Source organism: Oncorhynchus gorbuscha, linkage group LG16, assembly GCF_021184085.1.
Source record: "Oncorhynchus gorbuscha isolate QuinsamMale2020 ecotype Even-year linkage group LG16, OgorEven_v1.0, whole genome shotgun sequence".
NCBI classification, from domain to species: domain Eukaryota; kingdom Metazoa; phylum Chordata; class Actinopteri; order Salmoniformes; family Salmonidae; genus Oncorhynchus; species Oncorhynchus gorbuscha.
Window position 1 is genome coordinate 35,666,895 of NC_060188.1, and position 23,793 is coordinate 35,690,687.

The 23,793-nt window shown below is 43.9% G+C and overlaps 1 protein-coding gene across 1 annotated transcript; it reads right to left on the reverse strand.

Annotated features, from left to right (window-relative positions):
* Positions 1 to 3,496: 3,496 nt before the first annotated feature.
* lin7b (lin-7 homolog B (C. elegans)) lies at positions 3,497 to 8,652 on the reverse strand. The gene is made up of 6 exons (XM_046305693.1): positions 7,933 to 8,652; positions 7,226 to 7,344; positions 6,065 to 6,136; positions 5,716 to 5,925; positions 4,229 to 4,392; positions 3,497 to 4,088 (listed from the first exon to the last, which is right to left on the reverse strand). Exons 1-6 carry the CDS (start codon positions 8,006 to 8,008, stop codon positions 4,067 to 4,069), a joined length of 663 nt encoding a protein of 220 aa, XP_046161649.1. The 5' UTR covers positions 8,009 to 8,652; the 3' UTR covers positions 3,497 to 4,066.
* Between the last annotated feature and the right edge of the window lie 15,141 nt (positions 8,653 to 23,793).

Below are 23,793 nucleotides of genomic sequence, written 5' to 3' on the forward strand. Positions count from 1 at the left end.
ATCACCGACAACAATGACACAGCCTATATGGAGGAGGTTAGAGACCTGACGGCGAGTGGGTAATCTGCCTTTACCATCAATGTACAATATTTGAATAATAAAACAGACGAACTACGAGCACGTACATCCTACCAACGGGACATTAAAAACTGCGCAGTTTATGACTTCAAGCCTATCAACTCCCGAGATTAGGCTGGTGTAACTGATGTGAAATGGCTAGCTAGTTAGCGGGGTGCACGCTAATAGTGTTTCAAACGTCACTCGCCCTGAGACTTGGAGTGGTTGTTCCCCTTGCTCTGCATGGGTAACGCTGCTTCGAGGGTGGCTGTTGTCGTTGTGTTCCTGGTTCGAGCCCAGGTAGGGGCGAGGAGAGGGACGGAAGCTATACTGTTACACTGGCAATACTAAACTGCCTATAAGAACATCCAATAGTCAATGGTTAATGAAATACAAATGGTATAGAGAGAAATAGTCCTAGAATTCCTATAATAACTACAACCTAAAACTTCTTACCTGGAAATATTGAAGACTTATGTTAAAAGGAACCACCAGCTTTCATTTGTTCTCATGTTCTGAGCAAGGAACTTAAACGTTAGTTTTCTTACATGGCACACATTGCACTTTTACTTTCTTCTCCAACACTTTGTTTTTGCATTATTTAAACCAAATTGAACATGTTTCACTATTTATTTGAGGCTAAATTGATTTTATGTATTATGTTAAGTTAAAATTGGTGTTCATTCAGTATTGTTGTAATTGTCATTATTACAAATAAAATGTTTAAAAAAATACAAATAAAAATCGGCCGATTAATCGGTATCGGCTTTTTTCGGTCCTCCAATAATCAGTATCGGCGTTGCAAAATCATAATCGGTCGACCTCTAGTCCAAACACACCAATACAGTCGTGAAGAGGGCACAACTATGCCTATTCCCCCTCAGGAGATTGAAAAGATTTGGCACGGTTCCTCAGATCCTTAAAAAGTTCTACAGCTGTACCATCGAGAGCATCCTGACTAGTATGGCAACTGCTCGGCCTCCGACCATAAGGCACTACAGATGGTAGTGGGTACGGCCCAGTACATCACTGGGGCCAAGCATCCTGCCATCCAGGACCTCGATACTAGTATGGCAACTGCTCGGCCTCCGACCATAAGGCACTACAGATGGTAGTGGGTACGGCCCAGTACATCACTGGGGCCAAGCATCCTGCCATCCAGGACCTCGATACCAGGCGGTGTCGGTGGAAGGCCTTAAAAATGTTCAAGGACTCCAGCCACCCTAGTCATAGAATGTTCTCTCTGCTACCGCACAGGAAGCAGTACCGGAGCGCCAAGTCTATGTCCAAAATACTTAACAGCTTCTACCCCCAAGCCATAAGACTCCTGAACAGCTAATCAAATGGCTACCCAGACTATATGTATTGCCCCCTCACCCCTCTTTTCCACTGTTTCTACACTCTGTTAATTATCTATGGATAGTCACTATAACTCTACCGACATGTACATATTACCCCAACATTGACTTTGTACCAGTACCCCCTGTTATTTTACTGCTGCGTTTTCATTATTTGTTACTATATTGTTGGTTAAGGGTTTGTAAGTAAGCATTTTACTGTAAGGTTGGATTGTAATTCAGCTCATGTGACAAATACCTTTTTGCTTGCTATCACTTTGTAGAAGCATTGTCTGTTAGTAAAATTAATCATAACATATTTAGCTTTCATTTCATTATATTATTTTGTACGGCTGATCGTTTTAATGAGATTCATGAATATTCTTCATAGCCACATGATGTCTGTTCACAGCATATGGTTGACAGGACCAGCTTCCTTGCTCAGGTCAGCAGAGCCAGAAACCTCTCAGATACCTTTCAACTTGGTTGACTCCGGATCTGATGTCAAGATCCGCCCTCAAGTTGCCTGCCACGCCACCAACGTCTACAGAAAGAAGTTTGACCCCTAACGCTTCGAGAGGTTCTCAGGCTGGTGAGCACTGACAGATGCAACAGCTTGGCTTGTGTACATTCTTCTAAACAAAGCAGAATGCTACAAAGGATGGCACATATGTGACAAACCCTGCTCCACCGAAGACCTGGATCACACCAAGACAATCATAATACGCAGTCTGCAACACAGCACCTTTCACAAGAAAATGGAATGCAGAGGTAAAGCCATTCCTAAGCAGAGCCCACTCTTCGGTCTGTGCCCCTACATGGATGATTCAGGCCTACTGAGGATTGGAGGATGCCGGTCCCAAAAAAACCTTGGTCAAGAGGAAATCAACCCTCTCATCCTCCCTGGAATGGGCCATGTGACTACTCTACTCATCCACCGCTGCCGCCACCACCACCACGCGCAGGTCCACCATCAAGGGCACCACTTCACCAAGGGTGCTTTGAAAGAAGCTGGTCTGTGGGTCAGTGCTGGGAAACGCTGCATTAGCAGCACACTCTACCAATGCGTCATTTGCCGAAGACTACGTGGGAAGATGGAATCTCAGAATGTTGGACCTGCCCGTGGAGAGAATGTTCGGAGTCAAGAGGCACATCCTTGATTTCATGTTGCTGAAGGTGGGTCCATCCAAACTTACTCACAAAGTCTTGACCACATTTATGGCAGAAGTCTCAGCCATTGTGAATGCTCGTCCACTGGTTCCTGTCTACAGATCCAGACTCCCCTCTCATCTTGACACCAGTGACATTCCTCACCGAAAAGGTTGCTGAGGTTCCCCCACCACAAGGGGAGTTCAATGAGAAAGACCACTTCAGTCTTCAATGGAGGCAAGTACAGAGCCTTGCCGACACATTCTTTATTCCAACGGTGCCAGAAGATCTGCCTTCCCTGCAGAGTCGTCAGAAGTGGCTAAATGAGAAGCCCAACCTTCAGCCAGAAGACATTGTGTTGCTGAAAGACAGGCAAGCAAAAAGAAAACGACAGACCTATGGGCATCGTCAAAAAGACCTTTCCCGGGTGTAAGAAGTGCTGATCTAGTATCAGTTCGGATCAGTCTGAAACACTTTATGAATATCGGCCCTGGCGACTCCTCATGATTTACAAGTGAAATTCAAGAATAAATTACTATCTTCAATCAGTGTTTGACTTAGACTAAAATAGGTTCCGGTACTCATTTTGGGTGCCTGTACAGTTTATATTTAGGTGCAGGAGCTCCACAATACTTTTGAACATATATTCTTTAAGAGGAACAGGGGCTCAAGCAGTAGAACATTTGAGGTGCCGGAAATCAGCTCCAGTGAGCTCCTGCCTAAGTCAAGCACTGTCTTTAATTGCTATTACCATTGAACTGCAAGAAATAGAGTTGATTGTGGCGATAAGCACTCTGTGCAGACTGCAGTGTCAAAATCTGAAGCAAATCTGACTATGAAACATCATCAGCTAGCCCTTTCTGACATGAGTTCTGCCACCCCAAGAACTCATTTCTAATACAACTCCAATTTGCTTTCAAATCATATGGCTACACAAATATGATCACAAACAATGACTGTTCAAACCTTTACTGGCTTTATTTCATGAATAAATAAGTACATAAATAAACAAATAGTAAATATGAAAGCCTTGGAATGCTTACCCTACCTAAAAAGTGTACATACATACATACATACATACATACATACATACATACATACATACATACATACATACATACATACATACATACATACATACATACATACATACATACATACATACATACATACATACATACATAATCATCTCACTATAGAGTAGAAAAGTAAATAGACCTATGCATTTAAACTACATCCACCATGCTTACTCTCCTCTGTTCTTACGCTAAACACATGGTTGCCATACGCTAGGATGCAGGTTTCACACGGGGAGAGAAAATCACAGAGGGTAAAGGATGACCTAGGGCTAGGCAGTACCCTGCTAAGGGTTAGGCAGTGGAGGGGGATAATAGATGCATTTCACAAACATATATAAATAACAGATCTAAGTTGGCTACTTTGGTTACTTCCTTCTTCTCTATCATCTGACCTCCTAGAACTAAGGTGGCGGGTCCAACAGGCTTGACTGAGGGTGGGAGTGGCTAGCCTCGGGACTCCAGAGACCTGTGTTAGGGAAAATGATAGAGAAAGAGAGAGGGAGAGAAGAAGAGAGCGAGAGAGACAGAAAAATAATTACATAAAAAAAACAGACGAGTGAGCGTGCTCACGTACTTGCTTGTTTGTGTGTCTGTGTGTTCCCTCACGAGTAGCTTGTGTGCTGCTGGCGTCTTCTGGCGCTCCTCATCTTCTCAAAGCGGGCCTCCATCTCCTCCAGCACCTTAGGCGTGTACCTGACCACTAGTTTCACTGAGCCCTGGGCAGCCTTCAGCAGCTCCACTGCCTTCTCGTGGTGCTCCCCCTCCACACTCTGCAATACACACACACAACCAAAAGTATATGGACACCTGCTCGTCAATCATCTCATTCCAAAATCATTGGCATTAATATGGAGTTGGTCCCCCCTTTACTGCTAAAACAGCCTCCACTCTTCTGCAAAGGTTTTCCACTAGATATTGGAAAATTGCTGAGGGGACTTGCTTCCATTCAGCCACAAGAACATTAGTGAGGTCGGGCACTGATGCTGGGCGATTGGGCCTGGCTCTCAGTCGACATTCCAATTCATCCCAAAGGTGTTCGATAGGGTTGAAGTCAAGGCTTTGTGCAGGCCAGTCAAGTTCTTCCACAAAGATTTCGACAAACCATTTCTGTATGGACGGGGACATTATCCTGCTGAAACAGGAAAGGGCTTTCCCCAAACTGTTGCCACAAATATAGAAGCACAGAATCGTCTAGAATGTCACTGTATGCTGTAGCTTTAAGATTTCCCTTCACTGGAATTAAGGGACCTAGCACAAACCATGAAAAACAGCCCCAGACCATTAATCCTCCTCCACCAGGGGCAGATAGCGTTCTCCTGGCATCCGCCAAACCCAGATTTGTCCGTCCGACTAGCAGATGGTGAAGCGTGATTCATCACTTCAGAGAACGCACTGCTCCAGAGTCTAATGGCGGCGTGCTTTACACCCCTCCAGCCGATGCTTGGCATTGCACATGGTCATCTTAGGCTTGTGTGCGGCTGCTCGGCCATGGAAACCTATTTCATGAAGCTCCCGACAACAGTTCTTGTGCTGACATTGCTTCCAGGGGAAGTTTGGAACTCAGTAGTGAGTGTAGCAAATGAGGACAGACATTTATTTATGCACTACAGCACTCGGCGGTCCCGTACTGTGAGCTTGTGTAGGCCTATCGCTTCGCGGCTGAGCAGTTGTTGCTCCTAGACTTTTCCACTTCACAATAACAGCATTTACAGTTGACAGGGGACAGCTCTACCAGGGCAGAAATTTGACAAACTGACTTGTTGGAAAGATGACATCTTATGACAGTGATATGTTGAAAGTCACTCAGCTCTTCAGTAATGCCACTCTACTGCCAGTGTTCGTCTATGGAGATTGCATGGTGGTGTGCTCGATTTTATGCAACGGGTGTGGCTGAAATAGCCGAATCCACTAATTTAAAGGGGCATCCACATACCTTTGTATATATAGTGTATGTGAGTAAGCATAAACACACACACACACACACACACACACACACACACACACACACACACACACACACACACACACACACACACACACACACACACACACACACACACACACACACACACACACCTCCCAATCCCTCTTACCACTCCATTGACAGAGAGCAGTTGGTCACCCCTCTTCAGCCCCCCCTGCCGGTCTGCCACCCCCCCGGGGATGACCCTGGAGATATAGATTGGGGAGTTCTGCTCCTTTCCCCCCATGATGTTGAATCCCAGGCCCTCCTCTGTCTTGGGTAGCTCCACCACCCGTGGGTGGGCATGTCCCTCGCTGGCTGCAAATGCAGCCACTGTGGCCTGGAGGAAAGGTTGAAAGTGAGATTGCACGAGAAGTTGGACGCCATTACACTAATATGACTGTTACGGGATTTGTGATGTTTATTCTTTCCCGGAGTGTACTTTTTCTGTATGTGTGTTAAATGTTTGTTGTCATTACCTTGGCAGTTGCCTGGGCACGAACCTCAGGCCCTCCCACGATGTCAAGAGTGTCATAGAGCTGTTCATACACCTGTTGGAAAATGTAGAGAGAACATGAGGGGAAACCAAGGAACATCCAAATCATTGGAGACATTGGCACTTTAATGAGTTTCACCGGTTTATAAAACACAATATTATAAAATGTATAAATCACAGATGATAAAACATAAAAACACTTAGCATCTCCAGGCCTCCATGCATAGCAAGTCGCTGATGCATGCCTTTTGAATGTCTACATTAAAAAAAAGTCTAAACAAATCAATTTAATAAACACCATCACAGTAAATCCATTACTTACTTTAGTCAGGTCTAAAGAAACATTATGATATGAAGAAAATGTATTTCCGAAGAACAGAAAATGATCTGGCCTACTGTATGTTATCTGGCTATGCTCCACGCAATAGGCTTGTTTATTTAGCTGACAAAATATGCTTATAAGTTATGTGCCATTATTTTATATGATATTATAGTAAGAAGAATATAATTGAACTTAGCTGAACAAAATCATCAAGCTTCGATCATTTGAATCAGCTGTGTAGTGTTAGGGCCAAAACGTGTACCCCAAGGACCGAGTTTGGGAAACGCTAGGTTAGAGGGACAATAGAGCCCTGAGTACCAGGCCATTAGGACCTAATGGTCATTAAAAAGTTAGGAACTACCAAAACATGTCCAGGGTGCATAAGAGGAGATTACTGTGACTCAACGTTCACGTGTCATTTTTCTGCGGTCATGACTTATGACTGCCAGCGTGGCGGTAATATGGTCACCACAACAACCGTAGTTGTAACCACTGTAAATATGAAACCTTTCATTTATTGTAAATAAGTATACTGTTACATAATATAAATTTTTTGTGACATCATGATAAACCTTGTCTGTTCGGAATTCAGTACCAAAGAATACATGCTATATACACATCTATACAAACCAATCTAAAAACAATATAAACTATATTGCTAGATCAGACATGGTGGGTTTAGGTAGCCTATCCTACCTCTCTGATGGATAAAGCTTATAGTATCTAGATCAGACATGCTGGATTTAGGTAGCCTGTCCTACCTCTGATGGATATAGGCTACAACTAGATCAGACATAGTGGGTAAGTTATTCTAATATCTACCTCCCTGATGGCTGCACAGAACTTGCTCTGCAGGACTCTCTGCAGGGCCTGGAGTTTGGGAGGAGGCAGCTCACCGCTTCTCTGCAGCCGGTCCAGCAGCTCTATCACCCTGCACACATCTAGAGAGGAGCGAGGAGAGGGTGAGTTGAAAAGGGGTAGAATACCCCTTCTCCTAATCAAATACCTGACAAGCAACTGATCAAGGTTGGAGCAAAAGCCTGCATACCCCTACTTCTAATGATTTGTGCATGTACTGTATGAATGGCCACAAAGGAGAGGAATCTGCACACTGATATGCTCCTCAATATGTCTCATGACTAAACATTTTAACAATTAAACACATGCAGGAATATATTACAGTGAGTGGGTCCCTCCATTTGAGGATCTGTAGAGCACTGGAATACATAGTGTAGCCCGTAAATGAACACTAACGTTACTCACTAACGTTACACCTACTATATACACTGATAACGCAAATAACAAAGTACATACGCCAAAGTTGTTAGGCTAAACCTATATAAATACGTCAATTAATAGCCTACGCTTCGACTGGTCGCTAATCCGCAATGTTCGTAATAGGACTCCATCTAAATAAACCCACAACAAACGTCATAAAACACCAGTGTGTTTATCTCAAGACGCGTCTGATTGTGGTACGATGATACGCTCAGGTTGTGCTATTGACAAAAGCTCTTCGGTGTAGTTACCTCTTTCTAGACAGAGCGGCTCGGTCATCGTCGCCATGTCTGTTTCCTTTCCCGAATGATAATATGATGACATCATTGAGAGGCTCCTTGTCTGGCAATGCGGTGAAGTGGGTGGACGTTTCTCGCCGACTGGACGCGATTGGAGAGGGTTGATTTACAGCGTTTTTTTATTCGTTGCACTGGTGGAATAATAGAATTAGAGATAAGGCTGTCCGGTCTGACCCGCAGTAAAAAAACAGACGACGCAATGCAAGAAAAACACGTTTTAGGCTAGCCCACAAATGACCCAACCGCCTATGCCAAGTGTCGCCGGAGTGAATATTAGAGAAAAGACTGACATAATTACGCAACCCACTACGCAAGAACAAATCGTGTTTTGATTCGTCCGCAGTCCAGTCATTCACTGTCAAATCCTACAGTATGTTAGTGCTATAAAGGGTCATTGGGACGTCCATACCACCCCCCAAACATGTTTTATTTCAACGGCATAGTGACGTCCCAAGGATTCCATATAGCATAACGTGTCTACATTTACAACGCCTTCGTTTGACCTGGTTTAGTCCCATGCTATGGAGGGTGATAAGGGACACATAAAAGCCGAGGCAACCGTACCACCTGACATGAAATGTATTTTACCTTTATTTAACCAGGTCGGCCAGTTGAGAACAAGTTCTCTTTTACAACTGCAGAGTTACACATGGATATAAACAAACGTAGTCAATAACACTATAAAAAAAAATATATACAGTGTGTGTAAATGTAGTAAGATTAGGGAGGTAAAGGCAATAAATAGGCCATAGTGGAAAAATAATTACAATTTAACAATTAAACACGGGAGTGCAGAAGATGAATGTGCAAGTAAGACATGATTACCAACGCCTTACTAATGTCTGCTTGACTCCTGCGTTGTCAGATTTTACATGAAATGATACCAACGCCTTACGCCTGCATCGCGTGTTAATGAAAACCAAAACGTGCATAGTTTATATTTATACTAATTAAATCTCAACCATAAATGTTAGAAATGTACCATTTTTCCAGTGAAAGCAAACATTCCAACGTAGCCACCTTGAACTATAGTGTAGCCTATGATTGTTTATTTCCTGTTATCGCTAATGGCCTAGAAAAGATGATGCCTAATCTATAGATAATCTGTTTTTCCCTCAACATCTCATGGTATGTTATTTTATCAAATTGTATTGGTCGCACGCGCCGAATACAAACAGTGAAATGCTTACTTACGAGCCCCTAACCAACAATGCAGTTGAAAAAAAATACGGATAAAAATAAGAGATAAAAGTAACAATTAATTAAAGAGCAGCAGTAAAATAACAAAAACGAGACTATATACAGGGAGGTACTGATACAGAGTCGATTTGCGGGGGCACCGGTTAGTTGAGGTAGTATGTACATGTAGATAGTTAAAGTGACTATGCATAGATGACTATGTTGGTTATCCCACTGTATACAGATCAAAATATTGTTAGCCAATCACAGACTGTGTTGTTACCTGTTCCACATCAGACAACCAATAAGAGTTGCTTTCATGAGTTCATAGGTACTATTCGGCCTCCTTGGGATGTCCCTTCAGTCGACTGGAGCAGTTCATAGACTTTCTCAGAGGGTCCGTGCTATTCGGCAGAAGCGATTTTATCGAGTGTCAGCCTGCCCCAGATATGTTTCATTAGAGACGATGAAAATAATTGCCAAGATGTACTTGATCCAATTGAGGAGTAAAGCAGGCTATATTTAAGTTGTGACATTTTAGGAAATATTTAGGTTAAGGCAAGTGTGGTCTATTTGAAAGTAAAATGTTTTGTTGATAACTCATTGTCGAAAGCACGTTGGCAATATTATTTACTGTGTTGATAGCAGGGTAGGCTAGTGTACAATACCGTAATTTGATGTGCTAGTACGCTATAGGAGAGAGGAATAACGTCGTGGGGCAGATAAAAAGTGAATAAAAAACACCCTAAATATGTTTAAAACTACAAATGAACTTTCTTCTGTCATTCTTGTTTTTTTTACGTCACAATTCCAACCCTCCTCCTTCATCTGGGTTTGGGACTGGCAAAAGTGACCCAAAAGAGACACTCTGGCGGAGTTTATTTTTCTTAATTTGGTTTGTAACCTTATGGTCCACTTAGGAGCCTACAACAGGTCACAGTAAAACATGAACATTTTTAACCGTAATATATATATATATTGTATACAATCTACATTAACAATCTAAATGGACCAAAAAGAGACAATAGAAAAAACTATCAATGGCAATGTGAGAAAATTTGGGTAACTAGTCTGGACTAAAATGAGTAAAAAGCTGATGTGCCAAAAAGCTGCAAAACATTATCAGGCAGCTGGTGCTCATAGCAAGCCTCACCAGACAGCTTCAGTCCATATCGAATGTACAGGATGGAGTTAAGGGTCTGCAAGGACATACGATTTCTAAGTTTGCTTTTTACCACATTCATCTGGCTGAATACTCTCTCGACTTCAGCATTCAAGTGTGACAAGGATAACACAGACACAGCAGCCATGGCAAGTTCTTGAAACGGGTTGATATCAGTTGCATCCCTGAACTTCCAAATCTCACTCCAGAAGCTCAGTGTTTTTTTTGTCTCATCCCATTTACTAAGATGGATGGCATATGCCATTGCTGGACAACCTTGTCTATCTTTGCAGGGGAGTAGCCAAGGAGCTTGGGTATTTTTTCTATTTCTCCAGGGCTCTTATTGGGCCTGGCTCATTGCGAACTAATTTGACAGAATTGTAATGTAATTATGACATAACATTGAAGGTTGTGCAATCTAACAGCAATATTTAGACTTAGGGATGCCATCCGTTAGATAAAATATGGAACGGTTCCATATTTCACTGAAAGAATAAACGTTTAAACTCATGTTAAAAGGAACCACCAGCTTTCATTTGTTCTCATGTTCTGAACAAGGAACTTAAACGTTAGCTTTCTTACATTTCTTACACTTTTACTTTCTTCTCCAACACTTTGTTTTTGCATTATTTAAACCAAATTGAACATGTTTAATTATTTATTTGAGGCTAAATTGATTTTATGTATTATATTTAGTTAAAAGTGTTCATTCAGTATTGTTGTAATTGTCATTATTACAATTAAAATCTGCTATGAGGGGCAGCCAGTCCTCTTCTGGCTGAGCCGGGTGTTAAGTTAAAATAGAACATGGCCAAGATGTTCAAATAATAATAATCACAGTAGTTGTCGAGGGTGCAGCAAGTCAGCACCTCAGGAGTAACTGTCAGTTGGCTTTTCATAGCCGATCATTCAGAGTTAGAGACAGCAGGTGCAGTAGAGAGAGAGAGTCGAAAACAGCAGGTCCGGGACAAGGTAGCACGTCCGGTGAACAGATCAGGGTTCCAGAACAGTTGAAACTGGAACAGCAGCACGACCAGGTGGACTGTGGACAGCAAGGAGTCATCAGGCCAGGTAGTCCTGAGGCATGGTCCTAGGGCTCAGGACCTCAGAGAGAAAGAGAGAGAGAATTAGAGGGAACATACTTAAATTCACACAGGACACTGGATATCTGAAATACTCCAGATATAACAGACTGACCCTGACACAAACTGTTGCAGCATAAATACTGGAGGGTGAGACAGGAGGGGTCGGGAGACACTGTGGCCCTGTCCGACAATACCCTCGGACAGGGCCAACCAGGCACCCACTTTGCCAAAGCACAGTCCCCACACCACTAAAGGGATTACCTCAACCACCAACTTACCATTCTGAGACAAGGCCGTGTATAGCCCATGAAGATCTCCTTCATGGCACAACCAAGTCGGGGGTGCCAACCCGGACAGGAAGATCACGTCAGTGACTCAACCCACTCAAGTGACGCACCCCTCCTAGGGACGGCATGGAAGAGCACCAGTAAGCCAGTGACTCGCCCCCATAATAGAGTTAGAGGCAGAGAATCCCAGTGGAGAGAGGGGAACCGGCCAGGCAGAGACAGCAAGGGCGGTTCATCGCTCCAGTGTTATAGGAGAAAGCCCTGCCTCCAGTTGTTTGCTTAGAAATTCTAGGGACAATAAGGAGGCCTGAGTCTTGTGGCCGTAGCGTAAGTGTAGGTATGTACGGCAGGACCAAATCAGAAAAATAGGTAGGAGCAAGCCCATGTAATGCCTTGTAGGTTAGCAGTAAAACCTTTTAAATCAGCCCTAGCCTTAACAGGAAGCCAGTGTAGAGAGGCTAGCGCTGTAGTAATATAATACATTTTATAGGTTCTAGTCAAGATTCTTTCAGCTGTGTTTTTCTCAAGTTTATTTAGTGCTTTATCCGGGTAGCCGGAAAGTAGAGCATTGCAGTAGTCTAATCTAGAAGTGACAAAAACATGGATACATTTGTATGCATAATTTTTGGACAGAAAGTTTTTTATTTTGCAATGTTACGTAGATGGAGAAAAGCTGTCCTTGAAACAGTCTTGATATGTTCGTCAAAAGAGAGATCAGGGTGTCATGTTTTGTCATTTATTATCATGTCTTGTCCCTGTGCTTCCCATTCTATTCGTTTCCCTCTGCTGGTCTTATTAGGTTCTTTCCCTCTTTCTATCCCTCTCTCTCCCCCTCCCTCTCTCACTCTCTCGCTCTCTCTTCTCTCTATCGTTCCGTTCCTGCTCCCAGCTGTTCCTATTCCCCTAATCATCATTTAGTCTTCCCACACCTGTTCCCGATCCTTTTCCCTGATTAGAGTCCCTATTTCTCTCCTTGTTTCCCGTACCTGCCCTGTCGGATCCTCATTTATAATTCACCGTGCTGTGTCTATGTTTTGCCCTGTCGTGTCGTGTTTCCCTCAGATGCTGCGTGGTGAGCAGGTGTCTGAGTCTGCTAGGTTCAAGTGCCTTCCCGAGGCAACCTGCAGTTCTCGATCAAGTCTCCAGTCTGTTCTCGTCTTTACGTGTAGTATTATGCTTTTTGTTTTGTAAAGTTTATTCTGGATTAAATACTCTGTTTTCGCCAAGTCGCTTTTGGGTCCTCATTCACCTGCATGACAGAAGGATCCGACCAAGGAATGGACCCAGCGACTACAGACGCTCGTAACACTGCCGTCGAGATCCAAGGAGCCATGCTCGGCAGACACGAGCAGGAATTGTCTGCTGCTCGCCATGCCGTGGAGAGCCTGGCCGCTCAGGTTTCCGACCTCTCTGGACAGTTCCAGAGTCTTCGTCTCGTGCCACCTGTTACTTCCTGGCCTGCCGAGCCTCCAGAACCTAGGGTTAATAACCCACCTTGCTACTCCGGGCAGCCCACTGAGTGCCGCTCCTTTCTCACCCAGTGTGAGATTGTGTTCTCTCTCCAACCCAACACATACTCTAGAGAGAGCTCGGGTTGCTTACGTCATTTCACTCCTTACTGGCCGGGCCCGAGAGTGGGGCACAGCTATCTGGGAGGCAAGGGCTGATTGTTCTAACAATTACCAGAACTTTAAAGAGGAGATGATTCGGGTTTTTGACCGTTCAGTTTTTGGTGGGGAGGCTTCTAGGGTCCTGGCTTCCCTATGCCAAGGTGATCGATCCATAACGGATTACTCTATAGAGTTTCGTACTCTTGCTGCCTCTAGTGACTGGAACGAGCCGGCGCTGCTCGCTCGTTTTCTGGAGGGACTCCACACAGTGGTCAAAGATGAGATTCTCTCTCGGGAGGTTCCTTCCAGTGTGGACTCTTTGATTGCTCTCGCCATCCGCATAGAACGACGGGTAGATCTTCGTCACCAGGCTCGTGGAAGAGAGCTCGCATCAACGGTGTTTCCCTGCTCCGCATCGCAACCATCTCCCTCCTCTGGCTCTGAGACTGAGCCCATGCAGCTGGGAGGGATTCGCATCTCGACTAAGGAGAGGGAACGGAGGATCACCAACCGCCTGTGCCTCTATTGCGGATTTGATGGACATTTTGTTAATTCATGTCCAGTAAGAGGCCAGAGCCCATCAGTAAGCGGAGGGCTACTGGTGAGCGCTACTACTCAGGTCTCTTCATCTAGATCTTGTACTACTATGTCGGTCCATCTAGGCTGGACCGGTTCGGGTGCTACATGCAGTGCCTTGATTGACTCTGGGGCTGAGGGTTGTTTCATGGACGAAGCATGGGTTCGGAAACATAACATTCCTTTCAGACAGTTAGACAAGCCTACGCCCATGTTTGCCTTAGATGGTAGTCATCTTCCCAGTATCAGATTTGAGACACTACCTTTAACTCTCACAGTATCTGGTAACCACAGTGAGACTATTTCTTTTTTGATTTTTCGTTCACCTTTCACACCTGTTGTTTTGGGTCATCCCTGGCTAGTATGTCATAATCCTTCTATTAATTGGTCTTGTAATTCTATCCTATCCTGGAACGTATCTTGTCATGTGAAGTGCTTAATGTCTGCCATCCCTCCCATTTCTTCTGTCCCCACTTCTCAGGAGGAACCTGGCGATTTGACAGGAGTGCCGGAGGAATATCATGATCTGCGCACGGTCTTCAGTCGGTCCCGAGCCAACTCCCTTCCTCCTCACCGGTCGTATGATTGTAGTATTGATCTCCTTCCGGGGACCACTCCTCCTCGGGGTAGACTATACTCTCTGTCGGCTCCCGAACGTAAGGCTCTCGAGGATTATTTATCTGTGTCTCTTGACGCCGGTACCATAGTGCCTTCTTCCTCTCCGGCCGGGGCGGGGTTCTTTTTGTTAAGAAGAAGGACGGTACTCTGCGCCCCTGCGTGGATTATCGAGGGCTGAATGACATAACGGTTAAGAATCGTTATCCGCTTCCCCTTATGTCATCAGCCTTCGAGATTCTGCAGGGAGCCAGGTGCTTTACTAAGTTGGACCTTCGTAACGCTTACCATCTCGTGCGCATCAGAGAGGGGGACGAGTGGAAAACGGCGTTTAACACTCCGTTAGGGCATTTTGAGTACCGGGTTCTGCCGTTTGGTCTCGCCAATGCGCCAGCTGTTTTTCAGGCATTAGTTAATGATGTTCTGAGAGACATGCTGAACATCTTTGTTTTTGTCTATCTTGACGATATCCTGATTTTTTCACCGTCACTCGAGATTCATGTTCAGCACGTTCGACGTGTTCTACAGCGCCTTTTAGAGAATTGTCTCTACGTAAAGGCTGAGAAGTGCTCTTTTCATGTCTCCTCCGTTACTTTTCTCGGTTCCGTTATTTCCGCTGAAGGCATTCAGATGGATTCCGCTAAGGTCCAAGCTGTCAGTGATTGGCCCGTTCCAAGGTCACGTGTCGAGTTGCAGCGCTTTTTAGGTTTCGCTAATTTCTATCGGCGTTTCATTCGTAATTTCGGTCAAGTTGCTGCCCCTCTCACAGCTCTTACTTCTGTCAAGACGTGTTTTAAGTGGTCCGGTTCCGCCCAGGGAGCTTTTGATCTTCTAAAAGAACGTTTTACGTCCGCTCCTATCCTCGTTACTCCTGACGTCACTAGACAATTCATTGTCGAGGTTGACGCTTCAGAGGTAGGCGTGGGAGCCATTCTATCCCAGCGCTTCCAGTCTGACGATAAGGTTCATCCTTGCGCTTATTTTTCTCATCGCCTGTCGCCATCTGAGCGCAACTATGATGTGGGTAACCGTGAACTGCTCGCCATCCGCTTAGCCCTAGGCGAATGGCGACAGTGGTTGGAGGGGGCGACCGTTCCTTTTGTCGTTTGGACAGACCATAAGAACCTTGAGTACATCCGTTCTGCCAAACGACTTAATGCCCGTCAAGCTCGTTGGGCGTTGTTTTTCGCTCGTTTCGAGTTTGTGATTTCTTACCGTCCGGGTAGCAAGAACACCAAGCCTGATGCCTTATCCCGTCTGTTTAGTTCTTCTGTGGCTTCTACTGATCCCGAGGGGATTCTTCCTTATGGGCGTGTTGTCGGGTTGACAGTCTGGGGAATTGAAAGACAGGTTAAGCAAGCACTCACGCACACTGCGTCGCCGCGCGCTTGTCCTAGTAACCTCCTTTTCGTTCCTGTTTCCACTCGTCTGGCTGTTCTTCAGTGGGCTCACTCTGCCAAGTTAGCTGGTCATCCCGGTGTTCGAGGCACTCTTGCGTCTATTCGCCAGCGCTTTTGGTGGCCGACTCAGGAGCGTGACACGCGCCGTTTCGTGGCTGCTTGTTCGGACTGCGCGCAGACTAAGTCGGGTAACTCTCCTCCTGCCGGTCGTCTCAGACCGCTCCCCATTCCTTCTCGACCATGGTCTCACATCGCCCTAGACTTCATTACCGGTCTGCCTTTGTCTGCGGGGAAGACTGTGATTCTTACGGTTGTCGATAGGTTCTCTAAGGCGGCACATTTCATTCCCCTCGCTAAACTTCCTTCCGCTAAGGAGACGGCACAAATCATTATCGAGAATGTGTTCAGAATTCATGGCCTCCCGTTAGACGCCGTTTCAGACAGAGGCCCGCAATTCACGTCACAGTTTTGGAGGGAGTTCTGTCGTTTGATTGGTGCGTCCGTCAGTCTCTCTTCCGGGTTTCATCCCCAGTCTAACGGTCAAGCAGAGAGGGCCAATCAGACGATTGGTCGCATACTACGCAGCCTTTCTTTCAGAAACCCTGCGTCTTGGGCAGAACAGCTCCCCTGGGCAGAATACGCTCACAACTCGCTTCCTTCGTCTGCTACCGGGTTATCTCCGTTTCAGAGTAGTCTGGGTTACCAGCCTCCTCTATTCTCTTCCCAGCTTGCCGAGTCCAGCGTTCCCTCCGCTCAAGCGTTTGTCCAACGTTGTGAGCGCACCTGGAGGAGGGTGAGGTCTGCACTTTGCCGCTACAGGGCACAGACTGTGAGAGCCGCCAATAAACGCAGGATTAAGAGTCCTAGGTATTGTTGCGGCCAGAGAGTGTGGCTTTCCACTCGCAACCTTCCTCTTACGACAGCTTCTCGTAAGTTGACTCCGCGGTTCATTGGTCCGTTCCGTGTCTCCCAGGTCGTCAATCCTGTCGCTGTGCGACTGCTTCTTCCGCGACATCTTCGTCGCGTCCATCCTGTCTTCCATGTCTCCTGTGTTAAGCCTTTTCTTCGCACCCCGTTCGTCTTCCCTCCCCCTCCCGTCCTTGTCGAGAGCGCACCTATTTACAAGGTACATAAGATCATGGACATGCGTTCTCGGGGACGGGGTCACCAATACTTAGTGGATTGGGAGGGTTACGGTCCTGAGGAGAGGAGTTGGGTTCCGTCTCGGGACGTGCTGGACCGTTCACTCATTGATGATTTCCTCCGTTGCCGCCAGGATTCCTCCTCGAGTGCGCCAGGAGGCGCTCGGTGAGTGGGGGGGGTACTGTCATGTTTTGTCATTTATTATCATGTCTTGTCCCTGTGCTTCCCATTCTATTCGTTTCCCTCTGCTGGTCTTATTAGGTTCTTTCCCTCTTTCTATCCCTCTCTCTCCCCCTCCCTCTCTCACTCTCTCGCTCTCTCTTCTCTCTATCGTTCCGTTCCTGCTCCCAGCTGTTCCCAATCCTTTTCCCTGATTAGAGTCCCTATTTCTCTCCTTGTTTCCCGTACCTGCCCTGTCGGATCCTCATTTATAATTCACCGTGCTGTGTCTATGTTTTGCCCTGTCGTGTCGTGTTTCCCTCAGATGCTGCGTGGTGAGCAGGTGTCTGAGTCTGCTAGGTTCAAGTGCCTTCCCGAGGCAACCTGCAGTTCTCGATCAAGTCTCCAGTCTGTTCTCGTCTTTACGTGTAGTATTATGCTTTTTGTTTTGTAAAGTTTATTCTGGATTAAATACTCTGTTTTCGCCAAGTCGCTTTTGGGTCCTCATTCACCTGCATGACACAGGGTCCAGAGAAATGCTGAGGTCCTTCACAGTTTTATTTGAGACGACTGTACAACCATCAAGATTAATTGTCAGATCCAACAGAAGACCTCTTTATTTCTTGAGACCTAGAACTAGCATCTCTGTTTTGTCCGAGTTTAAATGTAAAACATGCCGCCATCCACTTCCTTATGTCTGAAACACATGCTTCCAGGGAGGGCAATTTTGGGGCTTCACCATGTTTCATCAAATGTACAGCTGTGTATTGTCCGCATAGCAATGAAAGTTAACAGTATGTTTCCAAATTATCTCACCAAGAGGTAAAATATATAGTGAAAACAATAGTGGTCCTAAAACGGAACCTTGAGGAACACCGGAATTTGCAGTTGATTTATCAGAGGACAAACCACCCACAGAGACAAACTGATATCTTTCTGACAGATCTAAACCAGGCCAGAACTTGTCCGTGTAGACCAATTTGGGTTTCCAATCTCTCCAAAAGAATGTGATGATCGATGGTATCAAAAGCAGCACTAAGGTCTAGGAGTACAAGAACAGATGCAGAGCCTTGGTATCAAAAGCAGCACTAAGGTCTAGGAGTACGAGAACAGATGCAGAGCCTTGGTATCAAAAGCAGCACTAAGGTCTAGGAGTACGAGAACAGATGCAGAGCCTTGGCAGACACCATTAAAAGGTAATTTACCACCTTCATGAGTGCAGTCTCAGTGCTATGATGGGGTCTAAAACCAGACTGAAGTGTTTCATATACGTTGTTTGTCTTCAGGAAGGCAGTGAGTTGCTGCACAACAGTTTAAAAAAAATTGATCGGAATGGGAGATTCGATATAGGCTGTTAGTTTTTTATAATTTCTGGGTCAAGGTTGGACTTTTTCAAGAGTGGCTGACACTTTTTGTGAGTTTGGTACACATCCGGTGGATAGCGGGCAATTTATTATGTTCAACATAGGAGGGCCAAGCACAGGAAGCAGCTCTTTCAGTAGTTTAGTTGGAATAGGGTCCAGTATGCAGCTTGGAGGTTTAGAGGCCATGACTATTTTCATCAATGTGTCAAGAGATATAATATTAAAAAACTTGAGTGTCTCCCTTAATCCTAGGTGTTGTGCAGACTCAGGACATCTGAGCTTTGGGGAAATACGCAGATTTAAAGAGGAGTCCGTAATTTGCTTTCTAATGATCAATCTTTTCTTCAAAGAAGTTCATGAATTTATCGCTGCTGAAGTGAAAGCCATCCTCCCTTAGGGAATGCTGTAATGATGTGTGCTGACAGCCGGGAAGCAAGTTCAGGGAGTGAGTGATTTAATTAATAAACTAAACATAAAACAAAACAAACACGAACAACGCACAGACATGAAACAGAAACAATGACGCCTGGGGAAGGAACCAAAGGGAGTGACATATATAGGGAAGGTAATCAGGGAAGTGATGGAATCCAGGTGAGTCTGAAGATGCGCAGGTGCACGTAACGATGGTGACAGGTGTGTGCCATAACGAGCAGCCTGGTGACCTAGAGGCCGGAGAGGGAGCACACGTGACAGTACCCCCTTCAAATTCTGCAATGGCCAATTGCTACAAAAAACAAAATTTTTTTTTTTTTTCAGGCGGCTTAAGTGGCTTTGGAAAGATGAGAATGGTGATATAGGTCTATGCGCTCGTGTTATGCAGCTAAAGGAAGGAGAAAACAGGGATAGTAAGGTGGTGCAGCAAGAACTACGTAATCTGTGCCGGACACTGGTGTTAATAAGGTGCTTCAATTAGAGTCACAGGAAGGAGTAGTAAAGCATGGACCTAATTCTATAGTAGGAGATGACTGTACTGATAGTGACACTGTTGTCTGGGGTGATAGAGTTAACTGTGGAGTTGACCGTACTGATAAAGGCATAGATCTTAATAATAAACAGATTATAAATACTGTTGACCCACCAAATTTTACACATACATTGTATGTGGGTGGTCATGATGTTGGGGAGCACCAGAAAGTTAAGACATGCCAAAGAAAGGGGGAAAAATTATACATGTTTGGATTATCATGCTATTTCAATTACAATACATGGCATCATGTAGCATAATGAAACATTTGATTTACAATTTTGTGAGGAAGCTGCCAAAACTTTGCAATGGCCAACTGAAACAACCATCGTAGTGTCAAAATACATATGATTATTTGGAACAAGAATAGAGGTAACATTCAAAGTCTTGTTAATCCAATTGAGTTGACCAACCTTTTGAGCCTGTCACCGATATTTCATGAGATAAGGGTGACAGCACAAACTTAAGTCAGTGCAACACATCTCCTGATAGTCAAACGGATGTAGAATATGCCGCTTTTCTGTGCAACCCAGAATCATGTCGAGTTCAAGTACAGCCATTGCAAAATGGATTTAGTCTTAAAGGGGACTGTGACACATTTATACATTCTATTGCTTGTGACAACAAGGTGAAATTCAACAAAATGGTGCAAACAGAGAATGTAAATGAGGCTCAGGTTCAAAACCTATTCTCTGTGACGAGTTTAAATGAGGGAACGAATGTCAACTGCTTAGAGAAGACCCTCAGACTGCCAACTTGATATGCTAAACGTACACACTTTGGAGTATAAAGAACCTGCTTCTGATTTCAATTCTGAGATAGCCAAGAGTTCATATGAGGAAGTGTCAGTGGTACAGCTCAATCAAATCTCAGACACCCAATTAATACTACCACAAAGACAGAAAGTTGTGGTAGAGGTTTATCAGATGAGGAATTCATAAGCTTTATGACAACTGAATCAAATGAGCCACATGTAATTGTTTTGTCAGATGAGGCACATTTTGGAAGGGTCAGGCATACCACTCCAAATAATGGTGTGTTTAAACTTCTTGACACACCTATCCCGTTAGCGGGATCATTTTTGTCAACATCCGCTGAATTGCAGAGCGCCAAATTCAAATGAAATTACTAAAAATATTTAATTTTCATGAAATCACAAGTGCAATATAGCAAAACACAGCCTAGCTTGTTGTTAATCCACCTGGCGTGTCAAATTTCAAAAAAGCTTTTCGGCGAAAGCATACCAAGCGTTTATTTAAGGACATCTCTCTCAGCAGACAAAACATTACAAAACATTAACAGCTAGCAGCAAAGTAGATGGGTCATGAAAGTCAGAAAAGCAATAAAATGAATCGCTTACCTTTGATGATCTTCGGATGTTTGCACTCACGAGACCACCAGTTACACAATAAATGTTCCTTTTGTTCCATAAAGATTATTTTTATATCCAAAATACCTCTATTTGTTAGGCGCGTTATGTTCAGAAATCCACAGGCTCGATCGGTCACGACGGGGCAGACAAATTCCAAATAGTATCCGTAAAGTTCGTAGAAACATGTCAAACGTTTTTTTATAATCAATCCTCAGGTTGTTTTTACAATATATAATCGATAATATTTCAACCGGACTATAGCTTCTTCAATAGGAGAGAGAGAGAAAATGTCTGCTCCACTCTGTTGGCGCATGCAAACGCTGCTGGCACCCAGCCATCCACTGACGCGATGGGATCTTTCTCGCTCATTTTTCAGAATAAAAGCCTGAAACTATGTCTAAAGACTGTTCACACCATGTGGAAGCCATTAGGAAAAGGAATCTGGTTGATCTCCCTTTAAACGGAGGGAAGACATGCAATGGAACAGAGAGCTTTCAGGAAAAACAGCACTTCCGGGTTGGATTTTCCTCAGGTTTTCGCCATCAATATCAGTTCTGTTATACTCACAGACAATATTTTGACACTTTAGAGTGTTTTTTATCCTAATCTGACAATTATATGCATATTCTAGATTCTGGGCCTGAGAAATAGGCCGTTTCATTTGGGTACGTTTTTCATCCAAGCATCAAAATACTGCCCCCTACACTCAAGTTAAATTTAATCGTGATGAATGGGAGAGGGTCTATTCGGAGGGAAGTGGTAGGTATTTCAAAACGTTAGCATTGGTCGGCCCATTTGTAGGAAAAATGAACGAGTCCAATCCTTACTGTGTAGTACATTTTCGATATCATGCATTTTCTGTCGCTCTGAAAAGCATATGTAAAAACACATTTTCAAATAAATTGATAATGTGGCCATTCTTCATGTGAGCTAAAATGTGTTATTGTTCTGGACATTGCGAATGTGCTAGATTTACATGTCTCATATTCAGATGAAGATGGTATAAAGGCCAGACCATTTCAAGCTCCAGAGAGGGAGAAAGTTCATTCATAATACTGCCCCATATAAGGTGCACAGGGAATTAATATCCAATGCCGACCTCCGATGTTTGGCTGTTCAGAATAGAACATCACTGTTGAAAAACATCAAATCGAAACAAAACACAAAACTTTTTGGATTCTGATGAAATCAAGTAACTGCAATTACTGAAAGAAAAACTTGAGAATAAAGATGACCAAAATATGGTAATAAAGGTGTTCATTCATGTTTACAAGTATCTCCTTTTAAGGTTATTTGTTTTACTGAGGGGGGAATCAGACTCTGGCATGATATGCCCAAGCACAGTGCAGCATCCTGGGACGCCACCGGGGGTGTGATCAAGTCTAGAGTAAAAAAATGTAGATGTATTGGTTCTGGCCTACACACAATAAATACAGTATAATGTCAAATTAATTAAAAATGAAAAGCTGAAATGTCAATAAGTCAATAACTCCTTTGTAATGGATAAGTTCAGGAGTAAAGATCTGCTTAACAAGTCACATAATAAGTTGCATGACTACCTTATCTCTGTACCCCACACAATACAGTTAGTTATCCCTCAGTCTGAGCAGTGAATTTCAAACACAGATTAAACCACAAAGACCAGGTAGGTTTTCCAATGCCTCGCAAAGAAGGCCACCTATTGGTAGATGGGTAAAAATAAAATAAAAAGCAGACATTGAATATCCCTTTGAGCATGTTGGAGTTATTAATTACACTTTGGATGAGGTATCAATACACCTAGTCACTACAAAGGTACAAGCGTCCTTCCTAACTCATTTGCCGGAGAGGAAGGAAACTGCTCAGGGATTTTACCATGAGGCCAAACAGTTACAGTTTAATAGCTGTGACAGGAGAAAACTGAGGATGGATCAACAACATTGTAAGTTACTTCACAATACTAACCTAATTGACAGAGTGAAAAAAGGAAACCTGTACAGAATATAAATATTCTAGAACATGCATCAAGGCACTAAAGTAATACTGCAAAAAACATGGCAAATCAAAACCAAAAATGTCTTTAGCTGACAATCTAGGATTCTTCTTAATATCATTGAGCATTCGGCACTCTTCTCTTGCAGTCACCTTTTGCTGGACAGCCAGGAGAGTAGCAGTTGAACTCCATTTATAGACTATTTGTCTTACTGTTGACTGAAACATCAAGGCTTTTGGAGAACTTTGTAACCCTTTCCAGCTTTATGCTAGTCAACAATTCTTAATCTTAGGTCTTCTGAGATCTCTTTTGTTCGAGGCATGGTTCACATCAGGCAATGCTTCTTGTGAGTAGCTAACTCAAACTTAGTTTTTTTTATAGAGCAAGGCAGCTCTAACCAACACCTCCAATCTCATCTCATTGATTGGACTCCAGGATAGCGAACTCCTGACTCCATTTAGCTTTTGGAGAGCTCATTATCCTAGGTGGTCACATACTTTTTCCAACCTACACTGTGAATGTTTAAATGATGTATTCCCTATAAATGTCTCTTTGGTTCCTTTCCCAGGCGTCATTGTTTTGGTTTCAGTTTCATATCTATGTGCTGTTAGTATTTCTTGTTTTGTATTGTGTTCAACTTGCTTCCCGACTCAGTGCACATTGTTACACACATTCAGAAGCTAGTGTTCGTTTACAATTTGGTTCTGGTGGGGTACAACAATTGGACTAAGCTCATGAGGCATTTATGTAAGTTATCTTCTTCAAGAATCAATGGGTGTGTGTAAATAATTGTCAAACAATTGTAGCAATCACCGATTGATCCTTTAAATAATATAAATTATGTCTCAAGCATAGCGTACCTGTCTAACTCCATTGTTTATAACAGGAAAATAAACCATGTATGGCTTCAAAATATGTTCAAAAG